General features: G+C 36.2%; 1 protein-coding gene across 4 annotated transcripts; it reads right to left on the reverse strand.

Annotated features, from left to right (window-relative positions):
* Positions 1 to 1435: 1435 nt before the first annotated feature.
* On the reverse strand, positions 1436 to 22352 carry LOC132155103 (coiled-coil and C2 domain-containing protein 1B-like). 4 transcript variants are annotated; one of them, XM_059563899.1, is made up of 27 exons: positions 22310 to 22352; positions 21338 to 21474; positions 21065 to 21155; positions 20672 to 20813; positions 19832 to 19932; positions 19620 to 19733; positions 17474 to 17611; positions 17072 to 17375; positions 15206 to 15336; positions 14477 to 14555; positions 14297 to 14353; positions 14002 to 14144; positions 13718 to 13790; positions 12507 to 12646; positions 11875 to 12004; positions 11601 to 11773; positions 11408 to 11533; positions 8183 to 8241; positions 7974 to 8090; positions 7766 to 7839; positions 7561 to 7619; positions 7423 to 7474; positions 6389 to 6488; positions 5027 to 5117; positions 2727 to 2849; positions 2221 to 2259; positions 1436 to 2135 (listed from the first exon to the last, which is right to left on the reverse strand). In XM_059563899.1, exons 3-26 carry the CDS (start codon positions 21128 to 21130, stop codon positions 2248 to 2250), a joined length of 2604 nt encoding a protein of 867 aa, XP_059419882.1. In that variant the 5' UTR covers positions 21131 to 21155; positions 21338 to 21474; positions 22310 to 22352; the 3' UTR covers positions 1436 to 2135; positions 2221 to 2247. The 4 variants fall into 4 exon arrangements, with proteins under 4 accessions (XP_059419882.1, XP_059419881.1, XP_059419880.1 ...); XM_059563898.1 differs by lacking the exon at positions 22310 to 22352 and adding an exon at positions 21670 to 21779; XM_059563897.1 differs by lacking the exon at positions 22310 to 22352 and adding an exon at positions 21543 to 21666.
* Positions 22353 to 22399: the final 47 nt, after the last annotated feature.

Raw genomic sequence — 22399 nt, forward strand, 5'->3', positions numbered from 1 at the left:
TATATATATATATCATCTCCATTATACATTAAAATTAAATGATACATTTCAGTTAAGCAAAAAAAAAAAGAAAGTGTAAAATATAAATAAATTACATGGCTGATTCTTGAGGGAAAAAGCAGAAAGATTCATTAAGAACAGCATGACTAAACTCAAACATTATGTCATATTTAACACGACCAGACAACTGAGATCTGAGTCTTTCAGGATAATCCTTGCGGTGGATTTAACCATTTAATGAAGAATTGACAATGACAGTACAATTGAAACCAGGACAAACCTCGATCCTGGACTAGAAAACGTGCAAAAGCACACAATTCACATGAGATGGGAACAACTGTAACTGAAATGAATGGACTGAGACGCTGGACAGTGTAAGAACTAGGCTGATAAATCTAGATCGTACATTGTCCATGCTTAAAAGCCAAATGTAAGTCAATTCTTCAGAAGCTGTAAAATATTAATGGACAAACGAGAGGTATTTTAAGAAAAAATTTACAAAGATGTTGAACAAAGTTAAAGTTGTAGCTCACTCAAAAATGTAAATCGGCTGAAAACGTACTCCCACCATCCAAGATATGGATTACTTTGTTTCCTCATTGGAACTGACATTGAGAAACTTAGCATTTGCTCACTAATGGATTCTTAGTGAATGGGTGCCCAAACGGCTAATAAAAACAGCTTTCATTGGAATAAGTGTTCTTATGGGCTATGGAGTATGAAGTTAAAATGTTTACTGTGATGTTTTTATCAGCTGTTTGAACCCTCACTCCGACGGCACCCATTCACTGCAGAGTGGATCGCAGGTAGCAAGGGATGCAAGGCTGAATTTCTCCAAATCTGTTCTGAAAGTGAACCAAACTCATCTACATCTTAGACTGCCTGAGGGCGAGTACATTTTCAGCCATTTTTGTAACTATTCCTGAGGTCATTTCTACAGCAAGTATAATCAAAAGAAGCCATCTTATGTGTCCGAATAGATGGACTTAAGTGCGCACTAGACCACAATGTAAAAGTGCTTACTAGGAGTGACCCTAGTACAGAACAACCCTCAAGTGCAAGAAGAGCAATAATAGATTTCTCTCATATATTAAGTTTAATATGTATATATATATATATATATATATATATATATATATATATATACACACACACAAAACAATGCAGAACCACTCGTTTTACTTGCTTCTAATATCAACTAAACTGGCATTTCTGTTCAAAGAATGTGTTCACGACATTTGCAGCACCAGTTCTAGTCCTGATCGTCAGCTAAGTGCTGGGAAAGCTACTTTAAGCATACATTTACTGGAAAAATTATATATTTTCAAATCATCTCAAAAACATGGCACACATTAATTTACCTCCTGAATCAAACATAAAAAAAATAGACTATTCAGAAATTTTTTTTGAATAATTCACATCTAGTTCAAAACAGTAAAGGTTGGTTTATGGCTTTAATGGTATTTATAAGGAATATAATATTCAACAGCAGTGCTTTGACACTGCCTGTCTGTAATAAATCAAGCAGTGAATTCACACAGGATGTAAACAAGTTCTGAAATGTTTGACAAAATGTTTGGGATTCAAACGCAAACCTTTTTGCATAGCTAATCGTGTCAAACTCATTTGCATAGCAGTAAATTAGTATTTAAGATATGGCAGGAACAGGCTCCTAGTTTTAGAGAGAACAGATTAAGTCATTCATCTTCCTGCAGAAGCAATGATTACTTTGGCATTAGTGCATCCCAGAGCAGTAAAAAAATATTGGTTAGCTCTCATTGGCTTTAGCTCCAATGCATTATTGTAAGGGTTGGGGTGAGCGTTATTATAAAATCAAGAGGCAATATATTTCAAAAGGCCTCTCACACAAGTCTGCACATTTACCCGCTCCTCTTATTAATATCTCCTATATTTTTAATTATCACCCCAACACTTACATCCTGGTCCAACCTGTTTAACCCTGATAAAGACAAAGCTAACTCACTTTGTCAGTGACTATGTTTCTCGGCGAACGGCTCAAAGCACAGAAAGCTTGTTGAGCAAGTTCCTCACGATCTTCTTCACGTGGTTCACATCCCGAGGCTAGCAGCACCGTGGAGCTTTCACCGTCCATACCTTCATCTCCTCTCATAAACCTTCAAGAAAAATCCTAAGTCAAGGTAAAGTGTAACATGAATGTGATAATACATCTGTCAGTAGAAATGGATCAAACTTTCTTACGATGTGAAGATGAAATCACGGTGTCAGTTACAGCAACACCTAACACAGACAGCAGATGACAGTCAAAACCAAATAAATGTGTCATTTGCACACGCTATTGGTTTGTTTAATCGGTATCGGCCAGTGTGGTCCAACCTAGATATCGGTAAAATCCACTATCGGTCGACCTCTACTATTAAGAAATTGTGATTTTTATTATTGTTAATAATAATAACAAATATAATGTATTTTTAAATGTTTACTATGCAATAGAAATATATTTCTGTCCTATATAGACGTCACGCATCATTTTAAGATGGTCTGATTAAACACACAGGTCTTTTAATATTTCCATATAAATACATTAAGAAGGTTATCTCTTAACCTGCATTATTAAATGAAACCACATAATGCACCTGTAATCACCCAAAATATTTACCCTTATGTTAACATTTTGGGTAAGCGTGACGCTTTTAATATCCACAGAACAAGAACAAATATGAGCATTCAGCCACAGTAGCACTAACCTGTGGCTCCTCTAACACTAGCCATCGTTCTGTGACAGTCTGGTGGTCCTGCCCACCCAGCGGCTCTCTGAGACGCACCCTCACCTCCAGACGACCACCTGTTGCCTTCCGCCCATCCATAAACTGCATTCAGATATGAAGCCAATGCCATAAACGCACATCTCATACACAAATGTAAACACAGTGATGGGTGTGGATTAGGGATGCAAACAATTAATCGATTATCGTTTAATTGTCGATAAGTGATTGATCGATTAAGGCTGTCGATGGTCAGTTAACTGATGTAATATTGGGCTCCGTGCGGCTCATGCGCTCTCAACACGTGCGAGCGGCTGTGAGTGACGGTGACCGTATATATAAATGCACCATCATTCATTCACAGTGTACTAATTAAGCTTTTAATGTGATTTAAACTTCAAAAGTACATTAAAATAGAAACAATACAAAAGTTCTTCAACATGAAAAGCAATAGAAATGTAGTAACTCAGTAATTTCATCCGATAACTGCGCTTGAGGGCTGCGGGACACATGACAGATAGTCAATTCGTTCCTACGACTTAATTTGTGGCAATTGTCCATGTTTTGTTAATTTTGTTCCCTAAATAACCCATGGTTTAACTGAAATAAGGGAACAAATTTATAAATCGAACGAATTCTTAATTCATGAAATATTTAGTTTCCCTTCCCATGTTTATCACACACAGTAAGAGATGCGATTAAAAGTGAAAGATGATAAAATAAACCTGCGAAATTAGAAGAATTACGAAAAGAAACTGGTAAACCACAACAAAAACACATTAATGAAGTCTATATCTCAAATGGCATCCAGAGGCATGGTCACGATCTAACATTTTCCTAACCCTGCGAAAAAGTTTTTATTTTATTTTTAATTTTTATTTTTTTCTGTCTCAGCTGATTCGATTCGATCGCTCCGAGCCTGGAGCACACGTATGTTCTAGCGATTCAAAGTCTGTTCATTATCAAAATAAAATACATTCAACTAAACATATAAAAGGTTACACTGGTCAGTTTAGAAAGACCAGTATACCGGTCCACTCTGCTGTTATGCCAATTATTATCTTTTCCGTCTATGTGTGAATGTGTAAATAGTTTACATTATAAATATTAGTTTAACATTCAAATTCATTGTTAATATGGAAACATTTGGATTTGTGCCAAATGAGACATGAGCAGTAATCTTCAAATAAATCTAGCCAAAGCCTCTCGCTCGTCCTCATCTGTACACACGTGCTGTCATGATCTAATGCACTGTGTCGGATTTTTTAAAACAAATAGGCTAGGCCTACCGGAATGCAAAAATTCAAAATCTGACATTTTCTAGAACATAATCCAGCAGGATCAAATTAATGTGAGCAACAGTGTTTTGCTGCAGCAGCTCTGATGGATACGGTTCACTTACTGCGCAGCGCAGTCACACGCGAGCCACAGTTACGTTTGGGATCATTTTATTTATTTATTCATTTATTTTAAATGCCATAATGTCAGATGAAAACATTGCAATCGTGTTTTAAAATACAACAAAGAGCACCACAAAACCATTTAAAGAGGCTCGTTTAGCGGTCTCCGTGCAGGATAGTAAAGTCAACAAAGTAAATTGATCTCAAACGTACGGAGCCCCGCACATGGCATGCAAGAAAAAGTAAATAAATTGTGTGCACGATTTACTAATTCGTTCCCTCAATGTACTAAAACGTGCACACGATTACTATTGCATTCCCTCGATTTACTAAATTGTGCGCACAATTTATAAATCGAGTGAACGCAATAGTAAATCGAGGGAAGGCATTAGTAATCGTGTGCACGTTTTAGTACATTGAGGGAACAAATTAGTAAATCGTGCACACGATTTAGAATAATATTTTTTCCTGCATGTCAAGTGCTTGGCTCCGTACAAACGTTCTCTCTTCATTTTATCAAATGATCATAATCACATCTATTCATTTTATAATCCTGCTACTAGCATTTTATTCAGACTAAAACCCCATTAATTCAAGTGAGAAAGCATTTTGTGTGTGTGTGTGTGTGTGTGTGTGTGTTTGTGCATGGCTTTTGCACATCCCGTCATGCCGGTGACTGCAATAGATGCATTTTGCAGCATTATGGTTAACGATTCATCGATTAATTGATCGTTAATTTAAATGACAATCGATTATTGAATTAATCGATATTTTGCATCCCTGGTGTGAATGTCTCATTTTAGCTCAAGTTATACATGTTTGCACTCTCAGCTGATGTTTGAACTCTCGACACACATACTATTGAAAAACAGCCCCACTCACCTCCACTATCTCTCTCACTTCGCTATCAGTTTCCAGTTTCTCCAATTTGAGCAGGGCTGTTCCTATCGGCTTGTCGCTTCTCAGGAAGCCACTGTCACAAATCAAAGTCATCAGTGTGACCTCTCACATCACCTACTCACATTGACCCAGCATGCACCACAACTGCCATGGAGTTCAATCAGGGCAGCAGTGCTAGGGGTGGGCGATATGATCAAAATCACGATATGAGTAATATTATATCACGATAACGATATATATCTTGATATAGTTATTTTTCCTTTTAATAAGGATTTTTATGATATTAAGATCTTTGGTACCATAGAATTTTCCTAATCCTTGTCACCAATGTAGATATTAGAATAATACAAGATAATAATAATAAAAACAAGCTCACGGGACATAAATAATCAGTCAGTTATGAAATAAGAACACAAAACTAATTACAAGCAATAGAACAATAAACTATAATTAATAACAAATACATTGTGTAAATTAATTAGTCTTCACTGTGTAAGCTACATCTATATATATATATATATATATATATATATATAGGCATAATTATTAGCATTATTTATGTATTTATTTATTTTCTTCTTATTTTACTTACAAAAGTGATTTAGTCAAGAGCAGTAAGAGATTTTCTTTCACTGTTGTTTGATTTTCATGAATGGCAGACAAGACGATTATTGGACAGCTTCCCCTTTAAGGCCGAAGTCCGGATCCAATATACTGTTACATATGTGTTTTCTCTCGCAACTGTTAACATTCCCTTAGGAAATAAATGACTGTGTGTTTATGAGGGTACTTGCAAAGCCGGGTAATCTGGACGCAAATAAGTGTTTATGCAATGGTTCAAAGCCAATAAAGCGGCAAAAATGCTCATGAGCTCTGTTCGCATGTAGCTCTGTTGTTTGTGTTTCAACAGCCTAAAATCAGTTGTTTTAAACTTCAGTGCTTAAAAAACGCATGCAAACATTAAGTTTTCGTGACCATGCGCACAGCAACGTGACGTGAGCGCACATGCAATTATTCAAGTTTCTGCCTGCATAATGCATGTAAGACTGCCGTCATTCAAATGATGAAAACGTATTGACGTAAACAATGTATTTTGGTGTACCACAAAATAAATGATAGAGCATAATATGAAACGATAGACTTTTAATTTTGTCCATCCGATATATATGGTCTTATTGCCCAGCCCTAGGAAGCACTGGTTGATATTTATCCAGACCTGTGTGTCTGCCCCGTAAAAATGAATCTTAAAGAATCTGTGTACTGTTAGGAGACATTAAACAGAATAAAGTCCTAAATTTTTATTTTATTTTGGAGATCATGCTTGTGTCCCACAGCAACACTCACCCTTTGTGTAGCACTTCCAGCTTCAGGCCTTTAGACTGTATAACTCTCCTGAAGCCACGGTGGTTTCGGTTGATGTTCAGTTTGAAGCTCTGGTTGTACTCTGCCAAAACAGCAAATAAGTCAATTCCTTCAGAAGCAAATGTTAACTTTGAACTTTTTCCAATGCTTTCTAAAATACTTGATTCTAGTTGTGTCATTCATGGTGTCCTGCAGTCAAATATATATATATATATATATATATAGAGATTTTTTTTTTAATGTGCACTAATCTGTATATTTATCCCAGCGAACTGATTTTCTACATAATTTTGCTATTGTCATGTCTCTCCTAACACGAACACACTTCTCCATCTCACATATTAATAAATTCCCTGTCTGAGCTCAGTAAGATTAATAGTTTTATTTAACACAGATGCATTAAATTGATCAAAAGAGACAGCAAATACTTTTATCATGTTAAAAGGATTTTTATTTCAAGTAGATGCTTTTGAACTTTTTATTCATCAAAGAATCCTGAAAAAATGTATCATGGCTTTCACCAAAATATTAAGCGATACGGGTTTAATAACTGATAATAATAATAATAATAATAAGAGTTTCTTGAGCACCGAGTCAGCATATTAGAATGATTTCTGAATGATCATGTGACATTGAAGAAAATTCGGCTTTGCATCACATGACTAAATTACATTTGAAAATCTATTCAAATATAAAACAGTTATTTTAAACTGTAATAATTCCTGCAGTAGTAAAGCCAAGGCCATGGGTTCGATTCTCAGGGAAGACATGAACTGATAACATGTATACCTTAAATGCAATGTAAGTTGCTTTGGATAAAAGTGCTTGCTTAATGCATAAATGTAAATGAAATAATATTTTACAACATTACTGTAGTTTTGGTCAAATAAATGGACCCCTGGTGAATATTATGGTCTTCCAAAAACATTTAAAAATCTTACTGACCCAAACTTTTGATGGGTAATGTACAATTAAAGTATCTGATGATACAGAAATAATTAGCTGAACATTTTTACCTGGGTTGTTGGTATTTCTGATGACTGATGTTTTGTGTTTCTGAGGTTGATCCTAACATGAAAAGAGAAAGTAATAATTAAAATCAAACGGATGACTGGGTAAAATGAAGCCTAGATGACTGAAGAATTAATACTCACTGTACTGGGGTATGGGAAATCAAACTTGACATAGGCATCCAAGTCATTTGTTGAAACACCTTTCAAAAAAAGCAGAGGGGGAGATGTTTAAACGATTTAAAATTATATGATTTATTCACATTTATGTTCCTGTAACTCAAACTCCAAATGCATTTATGTAAACGACTGGATCAATGTTGAATGTTTGGTTCAGGTTGAAGCTTACCAGAGGGAGCAGGAAGGTTCATCCCTCTAACAATGAACACAACCATGTCTGTGCTACTGAGCTCTGGGAAGAACCTACAAGAGCAAAAGTTAAGAAAACGAAAGCATGTTATTCAATGACTTCTTACATTTCCCTTGACTGTGGTGTGGAAGACTAGTGAAGTATTGGGCTTTTCTGTGTTGTAAGATGTGAAGCGAGAGTGTCAGACCTGACAGTGCGGTATGTTCTCTCCTCAAAGTGATGTTTAGGAGGCTGAAGGCCCCTGTTCTGTGCCAGTTTAAGAATCTCCAGGCTTTTCTTACATTGTTGCGCCATGTTCTCAAATCTAAGAGCGGGAAAATGGGAATAACTGAAATGCCCAGTGAAGTCACTTGAATTTCATTTATTGAAGTGGTGTATTGGTGATGCAATACATACTTGGTTGTTTCTGCAACATTCCCCATGTGCGTGAACTGCTTGGAGTATGTCACACATTTCTGAAGAAGAAAGGAAACGTCTGTTTATAGGTTCTGTCTCAAAACCTAGTCATCTGCCTATTTAGACAGCATTTTAAGCATGTGCGTGATTTCATGAGCAAGATAAGCTATCTCCTCGCCCAAGCATAAACTGGGTTGTTAAAAATCACATTCTGTGCCAACTCAACCAGAGGTCCCCAGCTCAAATTTTAGATTTTGATAATATTTGTTCTGAAGAAAGATAAAAATATATAGCCAGATGAAAGCCAAAATATTTAACATCATGGATAAATATTTAAAAATGTTTACTATTTTGTACAGGAGAGTCAAAATGAAAAATATTCGCCTGAGATTCAGAGCCAAATTACTGGGGGTTAAAAATGACTTAAGAAAGATGGCAGCATCACAATGATATTTTCACAGAGAGATTGGTAGGTATGTTAGTAAAATCTGATGACTTTACCGATCTATGTTGCATTATGTGCCAATGGCAACCATTCAAAAATGAGGAAAAAACACTTAAAATAAAGCGTGCAGGACTATAACTCAAAAGGCATTAAAGATATATTAATGCCCTTTTAGATATTGGGTCTTAACTAACTTGCCTTTTGGTATCTTAATTTTTAAGGCCCTATATAATTCTGTTCCAGAGATAATGGAATTTCAATATGGCTACAGGAGTAAATAGTTTAATTGTAAACATTTTCAGTGGTAAAAAAACAAATGTGGCTCACTTTACAAGAATATGATGCTTTTTTTCTTTTAAAGAGGAGTGTCTGAAGAACCAATAATGTTGAAATGTATCTCGTTTCCTTGTCAAAACAACTGCATTTGTGCCATAAATATTATTTTTTCCAAAGTTTGTGTGCTTATAACTCAAAGTATTACTCAACTCAAGAAGATATTACAATATGATTTTAGATTCTAGTTTTTAATACATTTTTCTTTTGGAATCTTCATTTTCAAGGCCCTACATCGTTCTGTCCCAAAGATATGGGGGTCTCGATGAGGCTCCATTTTCAAATTTTTGAATAAAATTCATTTTCAGCCGATACTTATTTTATTTAAAGACAATATTTGAAGAATAAATAACATTGAAATTAAAACTGTATCTTATTTCCCTCTATTATAACAATATGCATAGACATATCTCTCTAAAATGCACTGAAATGGTCAAGCTGAGGCACGTTACCTTACTCTCTGTAGTCTATTCACAAGATTCTATATTTGAATCAGTTTAAGGAATATTTGAAAGAAATGATTTTGTTCATTTTAACAGCTTGTGAAGCTACCAAGAGTTCAAACATGCAGTATTATAACATGTTTGAAACAAAAATTACAACTTTATTCACAACAGACCCGGAAGAGAAGACAATGCTGAATAAAGTCGTAATTTTTGTAATTTTTGGACCAAAATGTATTTTCGATGCTTCAACAAATTCTAACTGACCCTCTGATGTCACATGGACTACTTTGATGATGTTTTTCTTACCTTTCTGGACATGGACAGTATACCGTAAATAAATTTTTTATGAAGGGACAGAAAGCTCTCGGACTAAAGGCCCGTTCACACCAAGCACGATAACTATAAAGATAACGATAAAGATATAGTTCTAAAAATCGTTCTCAATATTAAAGAATAGCAGAGTCCACACCACAACTATAAATGGAATCACTTTCAGAACTATTTTTTTTTCCTGATGAACGATAAAACATTGCCAGCCAATCAGAATCACTCCTGCTGTAATGAGCTCGAGAATTTAAAGCAGCAGACCCGCGTCCGCTTAGAATACACAGACAATATTGTTCGCTGGTGTGGACGCCAATATCGTTATCTTTATTTATAGTTATCGTTCTTGGTGTGAACGGGCCTTAAATCTAAAATATCTTAAACTGTTTTCCGAAGATGAATGGAGGTCTTACGGGTTTGGAACGACATGAGGGTCATGAGTCATTAATGACATAATTTATAATAGTTTTCATTTTTAGGTAAACTAACCCTTTAAGTTTACTTCATTTCAGAAAATTAATTCACGGATTTGGGCTTCACCACTGCCTTCAGCGTCTTCACACACTGATGAAACTTACAAAAGAAGTGTGAAGTGTGACAAAATAAACCTCTGTAAATACAATTTAAATCCATGTTCACTTCACTGGGCACTTACAGTCAGATAGAACAAACTCCTTAAGTGATAAGAGATACATACAAAATGTGCAATGACTGGAATTGAGAGCCACTGTCCTACGCTAATGCACCATACTGTTTAACTACTCTGTTGGGTTACGTCACAGGTAGAAAAATATATATATACAAAATTAGTACTCAACATACCCAGTTAAAGAAGTCATTGACTAAAAATTTACTATTTCACCAAATATATATTTGATGCTTGTTAGAGTATCACACTGTTAGCTTAGCAACATGCAAACATAACATTTTTATACTCAAAAGCATTTGATTCTTGATTCATGAGCTTGATCTGTGAAATATTGATTTCAAATGCACTTAATAGTCAATAGAAATTTACTATTTTACCCAATGTATAGTTTAATGCTTTATCAGCTTAAAAAAAGTGCTAAAAACGAATTCTGTTGGAATCAAAAGTGTAGCATGTGCTCCTGTAAGCACAATTTGTGAAATACTGACTACAAATATACTTATACTGATATACAATTTTACCCAATATGTAGGTTTATGCTGATTATAATAGCACACTATTAGCAACATGTTAACATCACACTCTGTTAAAATCGGCAGTGTAACGAACTTGTCATGTGCACAATTTATAAAAAACAAACTATAAATACACTTTTATGGAATATCAATATACTGTTTAACCCAATGTGTATTTTTATGCTTAGGATCGCTAACATCTCGCAATTTAAAATAAACTATGTAGCATTTCATTTTTGAAAGCACAATTTGTCAAATATTGCCTAAAAATAGTTTTATTAGTTAGAAATCGCCAACCCAATACGTATTTTTATGTTTTTTGCTAGAGTATCACTCTGTTAGCTGAGAAACATGCTAATATTAAACTATTGCAATCAAAAATGTAGTTTTATTTATGTAATGTGCACATACAGTTTCAGATCCATTTTAATGTCAGCTGACTATAAAGACAGCGAGGTTTTGGCACAGATCCATTCTCAGAGTTACTTCATTAATTCACCACCTTCTTGTTACCTCGTATTGCTCTTCGAGTAGTTTTGTGAGTTGAGTGTAGACCTCCTCAGCCTTCTCTGAGATCTGAACATCACTGTGATGGACTAGGATGAAGTCCTCATCCTCATCTCCAGGCGGTGAAGACAACTGAAAATAAAGGGGGAGTTATTACTTATTTCATTATGGATTTGTTAAAAAACATTGACAGTATTACCTTGCTAACATCCACTGTCTTGCCACTGCGGGTGGCTTCTATCATGGGGTCCAAACTTTTTGCTGCACGCAGGAGGGTCTTGGCCTGCTCTAGGTCATTCTTCTGCTTTGCCTGCAGCGCTGCTTTCATGTACTGCTTTTTGCAGCTTTCCAGAAACTCCAGCTGCTGCTGAGCTGAGGAGAAAATAACCAGATTTTTGTGAGCTCCTTATGTAAATCAGTTACGAAACATGAAAACATCCCAATTAATACACCATCCTAAAACACAACTCTACCAGTGTCAGGCAGACTTCCTCTTTTGGACGTTCTGTCTAGGGAAGGTGAAGGGGTCCTCTTGGGCTTCTGTACCGTTGGCTGTACTGCAAGAGTGGGCTTCACTTGGTCGCCTACTTTCAGAGCCTTAACCTAGAAGGCAAATGACAAAATAGTGACTTCTTTAAAAGAAAGGGATAGCTTTGGAAATATTTAGGAAATGCTACACCAGTGGTTCCCAATCTTTTTCAACTCGCGGCCCACACAACCAAACACATATGTTTGCGCGGCCCACTGCCCAAAATTAACTGACCCCGCTATTGTTGGGTTAATAACTTAGTACTCAGAAGCTAGATTGTTAACTGTCTTTATTGAATGAACTAGCAATGAACAGTCAATAACTCTGGGCTGGCACCGCTTGGCACAACTGCAGTTGTTCTGTAGCATATGCAGCAAAAATATCTTGAGATAAATTGGCGGTTTATTCTCTTTTCTTCTTATTTAATATATATATATAAAATTATGTTATGACTTAGACTTTTTTACATATATGGACAATATTATTATTTATTTTAATAGTAATTAGCGGCCCACCTGCAATACCATCGTGGCACACAGGTTGAAAATCACTGTGCTACACAATTTAAGAACATACCTTCTCCTCTCCCTTTTCATCGTCCTCCTCACCATCACCAGCTTCATATTCATTAGATGTCAGCTTATTGGCTGTTTCCAGAACTGCAGCCAATCCCTGCTCTGGAGCAGCGGCCTTCTGGCCTGGGATTGGAGGAAAGCCTATAGAAAACACTTCAATTTAATGTAACTCCTCATTTTCTTAGCAGGAATTCAAGCAACTCATTACAGAAAAAAAAAAAAAAAAGAAAAAAAAAAAAAAATTATATATATATATATATATATATATATATATATATATATATATATATGTATATGTATATATATATATATATATATATATTAGTTTGGAAGAAATTAATACTTTTATTTAGCAAGGACTGCATTAAATTGATTGAAATTGACAGTAAAGGCATTTGTAATGGTCTTTCCTAGACTGTATTCGTTCATTTGCACCTTTCTGTCACCAGACAGTGTTTATTTTCTTTTTTTCTTGTGTGTTTGCAGGGTGGAGCCAAGTGGCAGGTGCAGTGGGTTAACGGTGATGAGCTGACTGATAAAAAGGTCTTGTTTCCTTATTGTGCATACTTTATACATTTTTTTATTTTTCTCTTTCTTTTTGTGTTGATATTGTTTAATTCAGTTATGGATTACATTAATAAACAAATGTTTGTGGGTTACGGTAATTTAATTTGCGTGTGGCCTCCCCACGTCATGCTGCCTTGCGCCAAATGTTTTTTTTTTATAATTCTCCAAAATATTTCGATTTCAGATAATCATGGTTCTTTTGAAATTCCTATAAATTAAATTCTGAAAAAAAAAATAGCACTTGTTTCCACAAAAATGTTACGCACCACAACTTTTTCAATGATAATAAAAATGTTTGTTAAGCACAAAATGAGCATATTCAAATGACTTCTGAAGCATCATGTGACACTGAAGATGGGAGTAATGGCTGCTGAAAACTATACTGTAACTTCACATAATATACATCACAAAAAAAATACATCCACTGTAAAAAAACTAAAATCCACTACTAATAAAATGTATTTTAAATTGAAATATTTCACAATATTGCAAACCTTTTTTAATCAAACAAATGCAGTCTTGGTGAACATAAGAGACTTCATTCAAAGAACATTTAAAAATTGTACCAAACTTTTGAATGGTAGTGGACATGTACACACAAACAGAAACATGTAAAGGTCTCTTTTTGACTGCAGAAGAACCGACCTGGAGGGGCTGGAAGCTCATCAAAATTGACAGGTCGGCCTGCTTTATGGGCTCGGATGGCAGACTGGTATTGCTGTGGGTCACAAAAAGAACATAATCTGAAATCAACACCTCGCTATGTGCAAACGTGCTGCATTATGGTAACATGAACTTAACAGGAGTTCCACAATCAGATAAAATCTAAAAAGGAAACACTCCAAGAGAAACCGAAAGTTTGTGGACATTCAGTGGTGACAATGTGCCATTATTTGAGGTTTAGGTGTCATTTTGACAGGTTTACTAACTTTAGCAATGCGGTCATGCATGCGGGCTTTGCGCTCATCCCCGCTGGCCTTAGCTTGTGTGAAGGCCTCTTTGTACTTGGCCATCCTCTGTTCTAGAGCTTCAAGAACAGTCTGGGGCCGAGCTGGACCAGAACTGCTGTCTACTGCCACAACAAAAAACAACAGACAGGAGACAAAAAAAGCATTCAAATTCAGGTCAGAAGTACAGTAATTCAGGTTAGACCATAATTAGACTATTAAAAGAGACACATGCTCAGTCTCTGAAAATATCTGACGTGAGAACTGGTGTACTAACCAGCAGCTGAAGGTGAGGGAATGGCTTTTGGAGGTGCAGGGTGAGTAACTGTAGAGGCTGTAGAAAAGAATTAAGCCTTACACTATAAAGCTACAAGCCTTGAAAATATGTAAACAAATATGCAAAATATCACAGCTACTACAGTACTTTCCGAACCACAGAAAATAATTCAGGTCTAACCTTGAGACAGAGGGGGCGGAAGGGCGCTCATGTCCACCAGCTGGACTTTCTCCAAAGCCTCAATTGCTGCATCGAATCCCTGAGCCAAACAAGCAAACAGCATAGTGCTATTCTTTGTCTACTTCCTACAATTCTTGAATAGCTCAAATAACTTTGCACATTTTTGTTACAAGTGAGTTATAAGTAATCATGGTTTATGGGAACAAGACACTTTGTTAAGAGGAATAGCCAAACTGGCATGACAACATAGCTGAAGTGGTAGATGCCTTGAATTAAATGCAAAGCCAAACTGAAATGGTGGATAAAATCAGTAAAGGTTTAGAGATACAAAGTCTTTGGCAGGTTTAAGTTAAAACTTTCATATTAGAGCAGAAGGCAATTGGAAAAATATGTATTAAGAGGGTGTGATTCATGAATAAAGCCATGCCTGTTAACTGACAGCACAGAAAACACAGTCACAGAAGTGAAGTAAAACATCAAACTGAAAGACTTTACATGACAAAACAGAGAAAACAACTACATTTACAAATCTAGTCATATATGTAACTAATTAGAATGAGGGAATCCAAACTTTGCAAAATTCTGTATAAACTCAATTTGATAACTGTTAGAGCCTGAAATGCAAGTTGAGTACTTTTTTAAAAACTTAAATATGCCACTGTTTGAAAATGAACAGTACAGAAACAGCAATACATAGCTGTATACATTTAATTAGAAACCACATCTTACCTTGCTGGCCTTCATATGCATTTTGGCTTGGTCAATATCTCCTGCTTGTTTAGCTTTGAGAGCTGCCATCCTGTACTCTTTCTGTCTCTCCAACAGAGTGTCTTTAGTGGGCTGTCCGGCTGGTGAGTGTGCTTTAGGAGCAGAGGAAACCACAATGTACCCTTTACAAAATCAGCTTTGTAGAATGCCATATTTATAGTTAAATTAGCAAGTCAGGAAACAGCTTAAAGGGAAAGGCCCTCATTTTCAACAAAGTCTGCTTTTCTACATTTGGCGTTGATGATACATTGAATAAAAAAAAAATGTATGTACATTTTGAATTATGACTACTACTATTATTGAAAAGGACAACAACAACAAAAAAGATTCCTTTGAAATTATATTATCAGTATAAATAAACACGTTAGGGTTGATGGACACCATGGAGTTATTTAGCAAATAAATGTTAAATGTAAAATGTAAATGTAAATAAATACCCCACTCATAAATCAATACAACTGCAGTCAAATATTAATCCGAAAATAGAGATCAAGTTTAAAATATTTACCAAAAGGACTAATAAAATTTCTTCTAGATTTTTAAAAGAAGTATTTTTCGTTCATCTATGCTGGATTTATTAAATGTAATATTGTGAAATATTATACCGATTTAAAATAATGTTGCAATGAGCTTCAGATTCCAAAGCAAAGAAATCTGATTTGTACAAAGGAGTTCCATGTAACAAATTTGCTAACATTTGATTACTGACATTTATATAACTTTTCCGTATTTTTACATTTTTCCTAAAACATTTTTATTTCTTGGTTTAAAATATTTCCCATAAATTCAGACACAAGCTAGACATTTTACCTTTCAACCATTAACTATTAACCCTTAAAGGTCCACTGAAGTACCTTGAAACATGCAGTGTTATTCTATGTGGTGACGTCATTTCAACTGAATCAGGAAGACAGGGTAGGACATATCGAGCAGTTCCACCCCCTTTTTTTGGGATAGCCAATAGTTTCATTTCATCATATCATAGCTCGGATCAGTAAAGCTGCATTTGGTAGCTCATGACATCCACAGTCTAATACATTACTCCTTTAGATTCAATATGAAACTATTACTAAAGCAAAAGAGTGATATAATTATGCTGAGGATGTGTTGTTTGAAAACTACGTAACATTTGTGAATGAGACAAGTGTCATCTCTCTAAAGCCCCTTTCACACTGCACGCTGGACCCCGGAAAATTGCCGGGTCACCTTCTGTGTGAAAGAAAACACATCCGGGATTGATCCCGGGTTGGGGACCTAGTAACATTGCCGGGTTCAGTCCCGGAATGAGCGCTGTGTGTCCCAGTGATGATGCACGTTATCATGCGACTCTTTTACCGGGTGTCTTGAAGGCAGATCAACGTTCACGACAAAAAAAAATATGTGCAAACTGTAATGAAAACAGAGATCCATTAGTTCCTCACTTTTCGCACGTTCGCCAGCTTAGGTGAAAGTTAACGTGCCTAGCGTTTTTGACTTGTACATTACACATCACATCCTGATGTCACGTGTCTTTACGGGACCTTTACGGGTTGTGTGTGAATGCATGCACAGATTCCGGGTAATCACTGGCGGTGTGAAAGGGGCAAAATCTAGCGACCTGGGAACAATTGCTGGGACACATTAACCGTGTATTTTCCAGAATCGCAGTGTGAAAGGGACTCAACAGTTTCTCCTCCTAATCTTTATATTTATAAAATTATATAAAATATAGCATTCTCTGTAAAAATTAAGGCTAACGTATCCATACTAAAAGCCAAAAAACGTTGATTTCATGGGGACTTTAAACTGTGGTATGTTGCCACAAAAGCACTCTAACCTAAGGCTGACCTAAGTGCAATTCAGCGCCACTTGCTGCATGTTCCTCTTCTGGAGATGAAAGGGAAGCTGGAGATGCTACACCAGAGGACTCGTCTTTAGTGTTTGACGCTGGATCCATGCCAACAAGGACAGCCTCTGCAGAGATGGGAGAGATCTCAACAGCGCTGTCACACTCCCCGTGCTGATCAGGTGAAGCTGCAGGGGCAGGAGGTCCACTGGGACTACCAGACACTCCACATGCAACTGGAGGGGGAATTTCTGTTTCGTCAATCTTCCCTCCTTTCCGTACTGATGCCAGCATAGTCTGTAGTGTCTAACCAAAAATATGAGTGTCCGTTGTTGTAAATTATCATAAAAAATATGTACCCAAAGTTTGTTTGAGTGAGCACCATTGACACCATATCCACTCACCTTGAGGCCTCTCTCATATCTTCGAGCTTTAGAGGTTTCCCCTGCAGCTTTGGCATTGGTAACAGCCATTCTATACAGGTTTATTCTCTCCTCTAAAGTGTACTCAATGCTACCAGGCACTGAAAAAATCTTAATGTTCTGTGAGAAGAAAAAAAAAAAGGGGGTGGCACATTACTTCTTACACAGAAGCCATTTTAAAATAGAGCCTAAATTCCTTGAGATGTGCAAATTAATAATCTATACATAACAAATGGAGTCAGGATAAAAGCTTTAACTAATATTCTGAGAAAAACTGAACCTCAATTAAGATATAATTAGAAATGGGTCAAGATGTTCAACAATTTGATTAGCTTTAATATTTTTAGCAACGGTTTCTTTGTAGCTTTAAAAGCTGGTTTGGAGGTACCCACCTACTTTGAAAAGAGGTTATGTACAGCTAAAGTTTAAAGGGGGGGTATAATGGTGTTTCGTGTATCATGAGTTGGTTACAGTGTTAAAGAGATGGATTCTCATGCTAAACAGGCCAAAGTTTTTAAAAATAATTTAGAAGAATGACTGAGAATTTTTGTGCCGAAAATCTTACTTCCGGGTTGGTACAAGTTTCAGCTTTTTTTTTTTTCGATCGTGGATCTAATGACGTAGATGAGAACGGAACTCCTTATATGACATTTCTCCCGCGAGACCGCGCACGTCAATGCGCTTCAAAATCGTCGGCAGCGCTGCATAGGAGTTGTTCGAGAATGCCTCCAAATAAGTGTGTTTTTGGATGTGAGGGAAAGTTTACCGTGTTCAGCTTCCCCAAGAACCCAGCCTTACATGAACAGTGGATGCAGTTTGTTTTTCCGGGGCACTAACGGAGTGTATCAAGGGCCTTTGTGTGGTCTGGTCATTTGAGTAACGAATGTTTTATAAACAAGGCCCAAGACAATGCTGGATTTGCACATCGTTTGCTATTAAAACATGGAGCCGTCCCTGTGATAAAAGACCCCATTCATGTAAGTACAACTGCATCAGATTTCTGTATTTTGTTGGAGGTCAGCACATAAGTGAATTTATGTTAATGGGAACAACAAGAAACATCAGTTATATAGCTCCGCCTGCATTACGCCTCCAGGAGCTCGGCTTTTTCCAGAAAGAATCGGAAAGCTGTATTTTTCTTTTACAAATATGATAAAACTAAAGACTTTTTGGATATATGAAGGATGCAGTACTACTCTATAGGTACTCAAGATTAACATGAGATTAGGTGAAACTGTGTATGTTATGTACCCTTTAAGTGATTGCTGTTAAATGTTGTATTATTATATCATCACTACAAAGGTTTGGAGTAAGTATGATTCTATTAGGTTTTTGAAAAGCCTCTTATGCTCATCACAGCAAAAAAAAAAAAACGGGATGATTTTTGCACTGGTCTTACCAAAAACATCAGACAGGCTGATTGAAAAACTAATTTACTCTGTGCCAGTAGATGGCACTTTTGGAAAGAAAGTAATATATCGGTTTCCCCCATAACGGTACACAAAGCACCTCTGCCTCACAATGGCTACTTTGAAGCTTGTAGCTCATATTTATTATTGAATGAAATGGTTTTGAAGTTTAATCATCGAATTAAGCCATGTCCCAATTAGGTCCCAAAATTTAAGTCCTTTTGATATTATATTTAAAGGGTTAGTTCTCCCAAAAAGGAAAATTGTCATTAATGACACCCTCATGTCGTTCCAAACCCGTAAGACCTCCATTTATCTTCGGAACACAGTTTAAGATATTTTAAGATTTAGTCCAAGAACTTTCTGTCCCTCCATTGAAAATCACAAGCATCGAAAATACATTTTGGTCCAAAAATAACAAAAACTATGACTTTTTGAACCAAAATGTATTTTTGATTTTTCGTTTGGAACGACATGAGGGTGAGTCATTAATGACATAATTTTCATTTTTGGGTGAACTACCCCTTTAATTATAATATCAAAAGGACTTACATTTTGGCTCAATCTATATACAAGCAATTCAGTGGTGCTACAAACATGATACTCACACACAGAGCCAACATATCTTCAAAGAACGATTAAAATCTAACTTTAATATTACAACTAACACAACTGTATGAAGACAATATGATTATCCCAAATAAAATTTTAGATCATACCTGGGTGGCTGCCGTCAATTCGGCTGAAGAGGTTTCTGTACTAATGGGGGAGCCGGGGTTTGTGGCACCTGAATCTTCCGTTTTCTCCTCATCAACCACTTCCTGCAGCTCAGCCTAACGAGAATCCCAGCAAATACTATAAACTCACTACACTACATTCAGAAGATGCTGACAGTGAAGAGAAACAGACAATAATCACAGGTTAAATTTACCAAGAGGTCTTCGTCATCCTCCAGACCATCATCTTCATCGTCATCAATGTCTTTCATGCAGGCCTCCGCCATTTTTGCAATATCCTCCATCGGTAATGGAGCTTGAACATAAAAATTCAAGTACAATTTATTTAGATGCACACAAAATATTTTCAAGATCATAACCACATATCAGACAGAGTACCGATAAGGTAGACAATAGAAATGCTACCCAATTGGTCAATGTTAGGCTGGTTAGCATAATCTAGCTACACCCTACTAGTAGATGTTTTAATTACACAATTAACTAGCTGCAAAAAGTATCTTTCTCTACTGATGGTTGTTCAAAAGTTGCCACATACTATAATTAGTTTTTATTCCCAATTAACAAATCATTGCATCGTAGTGTAGTATAAAATACATTATAGTATCTGATTTTGGATTTCTATTTTAATATATTTTATTAAAATAAAATATTTAAAAATGATTTATTCCTGTGATGGCAAGGCTGAATTTTTAGCAGCCAATACTTAAGTTGTCAGTGTCACGATCCTTCAGAAATCATTATATCAGGCTTATGATATGCATAAGAAAGTGCCTATGATCACAGATGTCAGGTTTTTAACTCATGTATTTCTGGAAGGTTCCTCATCAACTGAGCAGCTGCCCCAGAGATGAATGGGAATGCTAAAATACATCTCTCTGAAAGTAATACAGACCTTGGCACTACCACAACATGCATTATGAGTACATTAATACATTAGGTGTTAGTATTTCATATCCTACCTTTTAAAGTTTGGCTGAAACAGATAACAGCTGAATTTATTATATGAAAAAGAAACGATTAATCATGATGCCCACCTTTGCCAGCCTTTTTCCCCCTAGGAGCCACATTGGGTTTCTTCCCAACAATGGCAGCAAATTCAGCTTCTAAAGCTGGATCATCCAGATCTTGCTCTATTTCCATCACATCAGCTGGCTTGAAATCAAGAAACAATCCCATCTACAAAAAAAAAAAAAAAAAAGGTCCAATAGCACCCTTATCTCAGTCACGAGATGGACAGACCATCAATGGTTTCGAACTCTGTCCAAGTCGAACCAAACAATAGACATAATCCTTAAAGGGATAGTTCACCCATAAATGAAAACAGTCATCATTTTAGTAACTTACAATGACAGAATTTTCATTTTAATGGGAACATTATCAACACCACTGACAGCTGACAGTCATTTGCAAAACATTTCAACACTGACCTGTTTGGCTGCAGCTGCTCCTTGGCCTTTCGGCGCTGCTGCTCGCTTGTTTTTCCGAGCAAACATCCCGTTCTGCTCCCTCTCCTCAACCCTTTACCGGACAGACAAACACCTGAATGCTTAAGGTCAGAACGTGACGTATAAATAAACCAGATATGAAATAGCAGCGTGAAGGTTTCTGATAGCAGAGTGACAGTTTAGGGTTAAAGGAAGGATGTTTTTGTTTTGTTTTTAAACAAAAGTGCTGTTAACACTTGTGCTCTGCTGACTCACCCCGCTGATTCTGAAGAGCACTGTGGAGCAGATTACTTTCTTTTCCTTGCCAACAGTTAAATTAAACCCCACTCCACTTCCTCCTTCCTACCGTGCGAAGAGCTTCACAAACCTGACAGTTTACGTGATACAACACCCTGCGAGGATTCAAAACAACATTATAACAACACACACTCACGAAAAATGAAAATTGTATATAAGTTACCTGTCAACATAAAAACTCAACATGGCAAGATAAAAACTCTTAACATTATAGTGCCCCATTCGTTAGATAAGACCTGGCATATTAAATGATAACCGTCTGACGTTAAAATAAATATGAATGGAATTACTTCTGTGAATTTCTAATGAAAACGCGGCTCAGGACACAGAGCTGCAAATAACATTGGCTTTGTTTTGCTGCTGCAACCAGTGATAAGAAAACATCAAAGACAGGCCACGCCCAACAGTGGCAAACCCCACCGGTCTTTAACATTTTCAAAATAAAAGTTTTTTCATCCCTAAACGACAGAACGGGTTTCAAAATAAAAGGATCCCTCACTGAAAATGAAAATTGTCACAATTTCAAAAGCGATTTATTCATATGTTAACGACAACAAGAAACTATCAGCCACCATTCACTTGTACTGAAAGAAAATTTACATTTAGTGAATGAAATCAAATAAAATGCAGTGAAAGCGGTTGTATCGTTTGATATCTTTGATATTTTCAGGCCAGACCTTGTGCAATACATAAATACTTAAATTTTTCCTTTACAAACATATGCGTGCAATATTCAGTTCATTGTTTTTATATCTTACTAACCTTTTTTATAGTTTTTTACTCCTCTGTATATTCCTGCTTATAACAACTCTATGTAAATGTGCTATTTGTATAACTACGTTTTTATAGTTTGTAAATATGTTATTGCTCCTATAATTCGGTGTCTAGCGTGTGTATTTGTTGTATTTCTGTAAGCACATAAACGCTTACCAATTCAAATTCCTTGTATAACGTTACACGATTCTACTTGACAACTCAACCGGAATGCATCTTTCAGGAACATTATCCTATCGTATTTAC

Source organism: Carassius carassius, chromosome 12 (assembly GCF_963082965.1).
Source record: "Carassius carassius chromosome 12, fCarCar2.1, whole genome shotgun sequence".
NCBI classification, from domain to species: Eukaryota; Metazoa; Chordata; class Actinopteri; order Cypriniformes; family Cyprinidae; genus Carassius; species Carassius carassius.

What these genes read in the sequence shown, in the direction of transcription:
- LOC132155103 (XM_059563899.1), bottom strand. Translation starts at nt 21,130, where the DNA reads ATGTTTGCTCGGAAAAACAAGCGAGCAGCAGCGCCGAAAGGCCAAGGA. An exon ending in TACTCGAAGAGCAATACGAG is followed by an intron (nt 8,242 to 11,407) that starts GTAACAAGAAGG and finishes TTTCTTCTTCAG; the next exon opens with AAATGTGTGACATACTCCAA. An exon ending in CTGGAAGTGCTACACAAAGG is followed by an intron (nt 5,118 to 6,388) that starts GTGAGTGTTGCT and finishes GATTTGTGACAG; the next exon opens with TGGCTTCCTGAGAAGCGACA.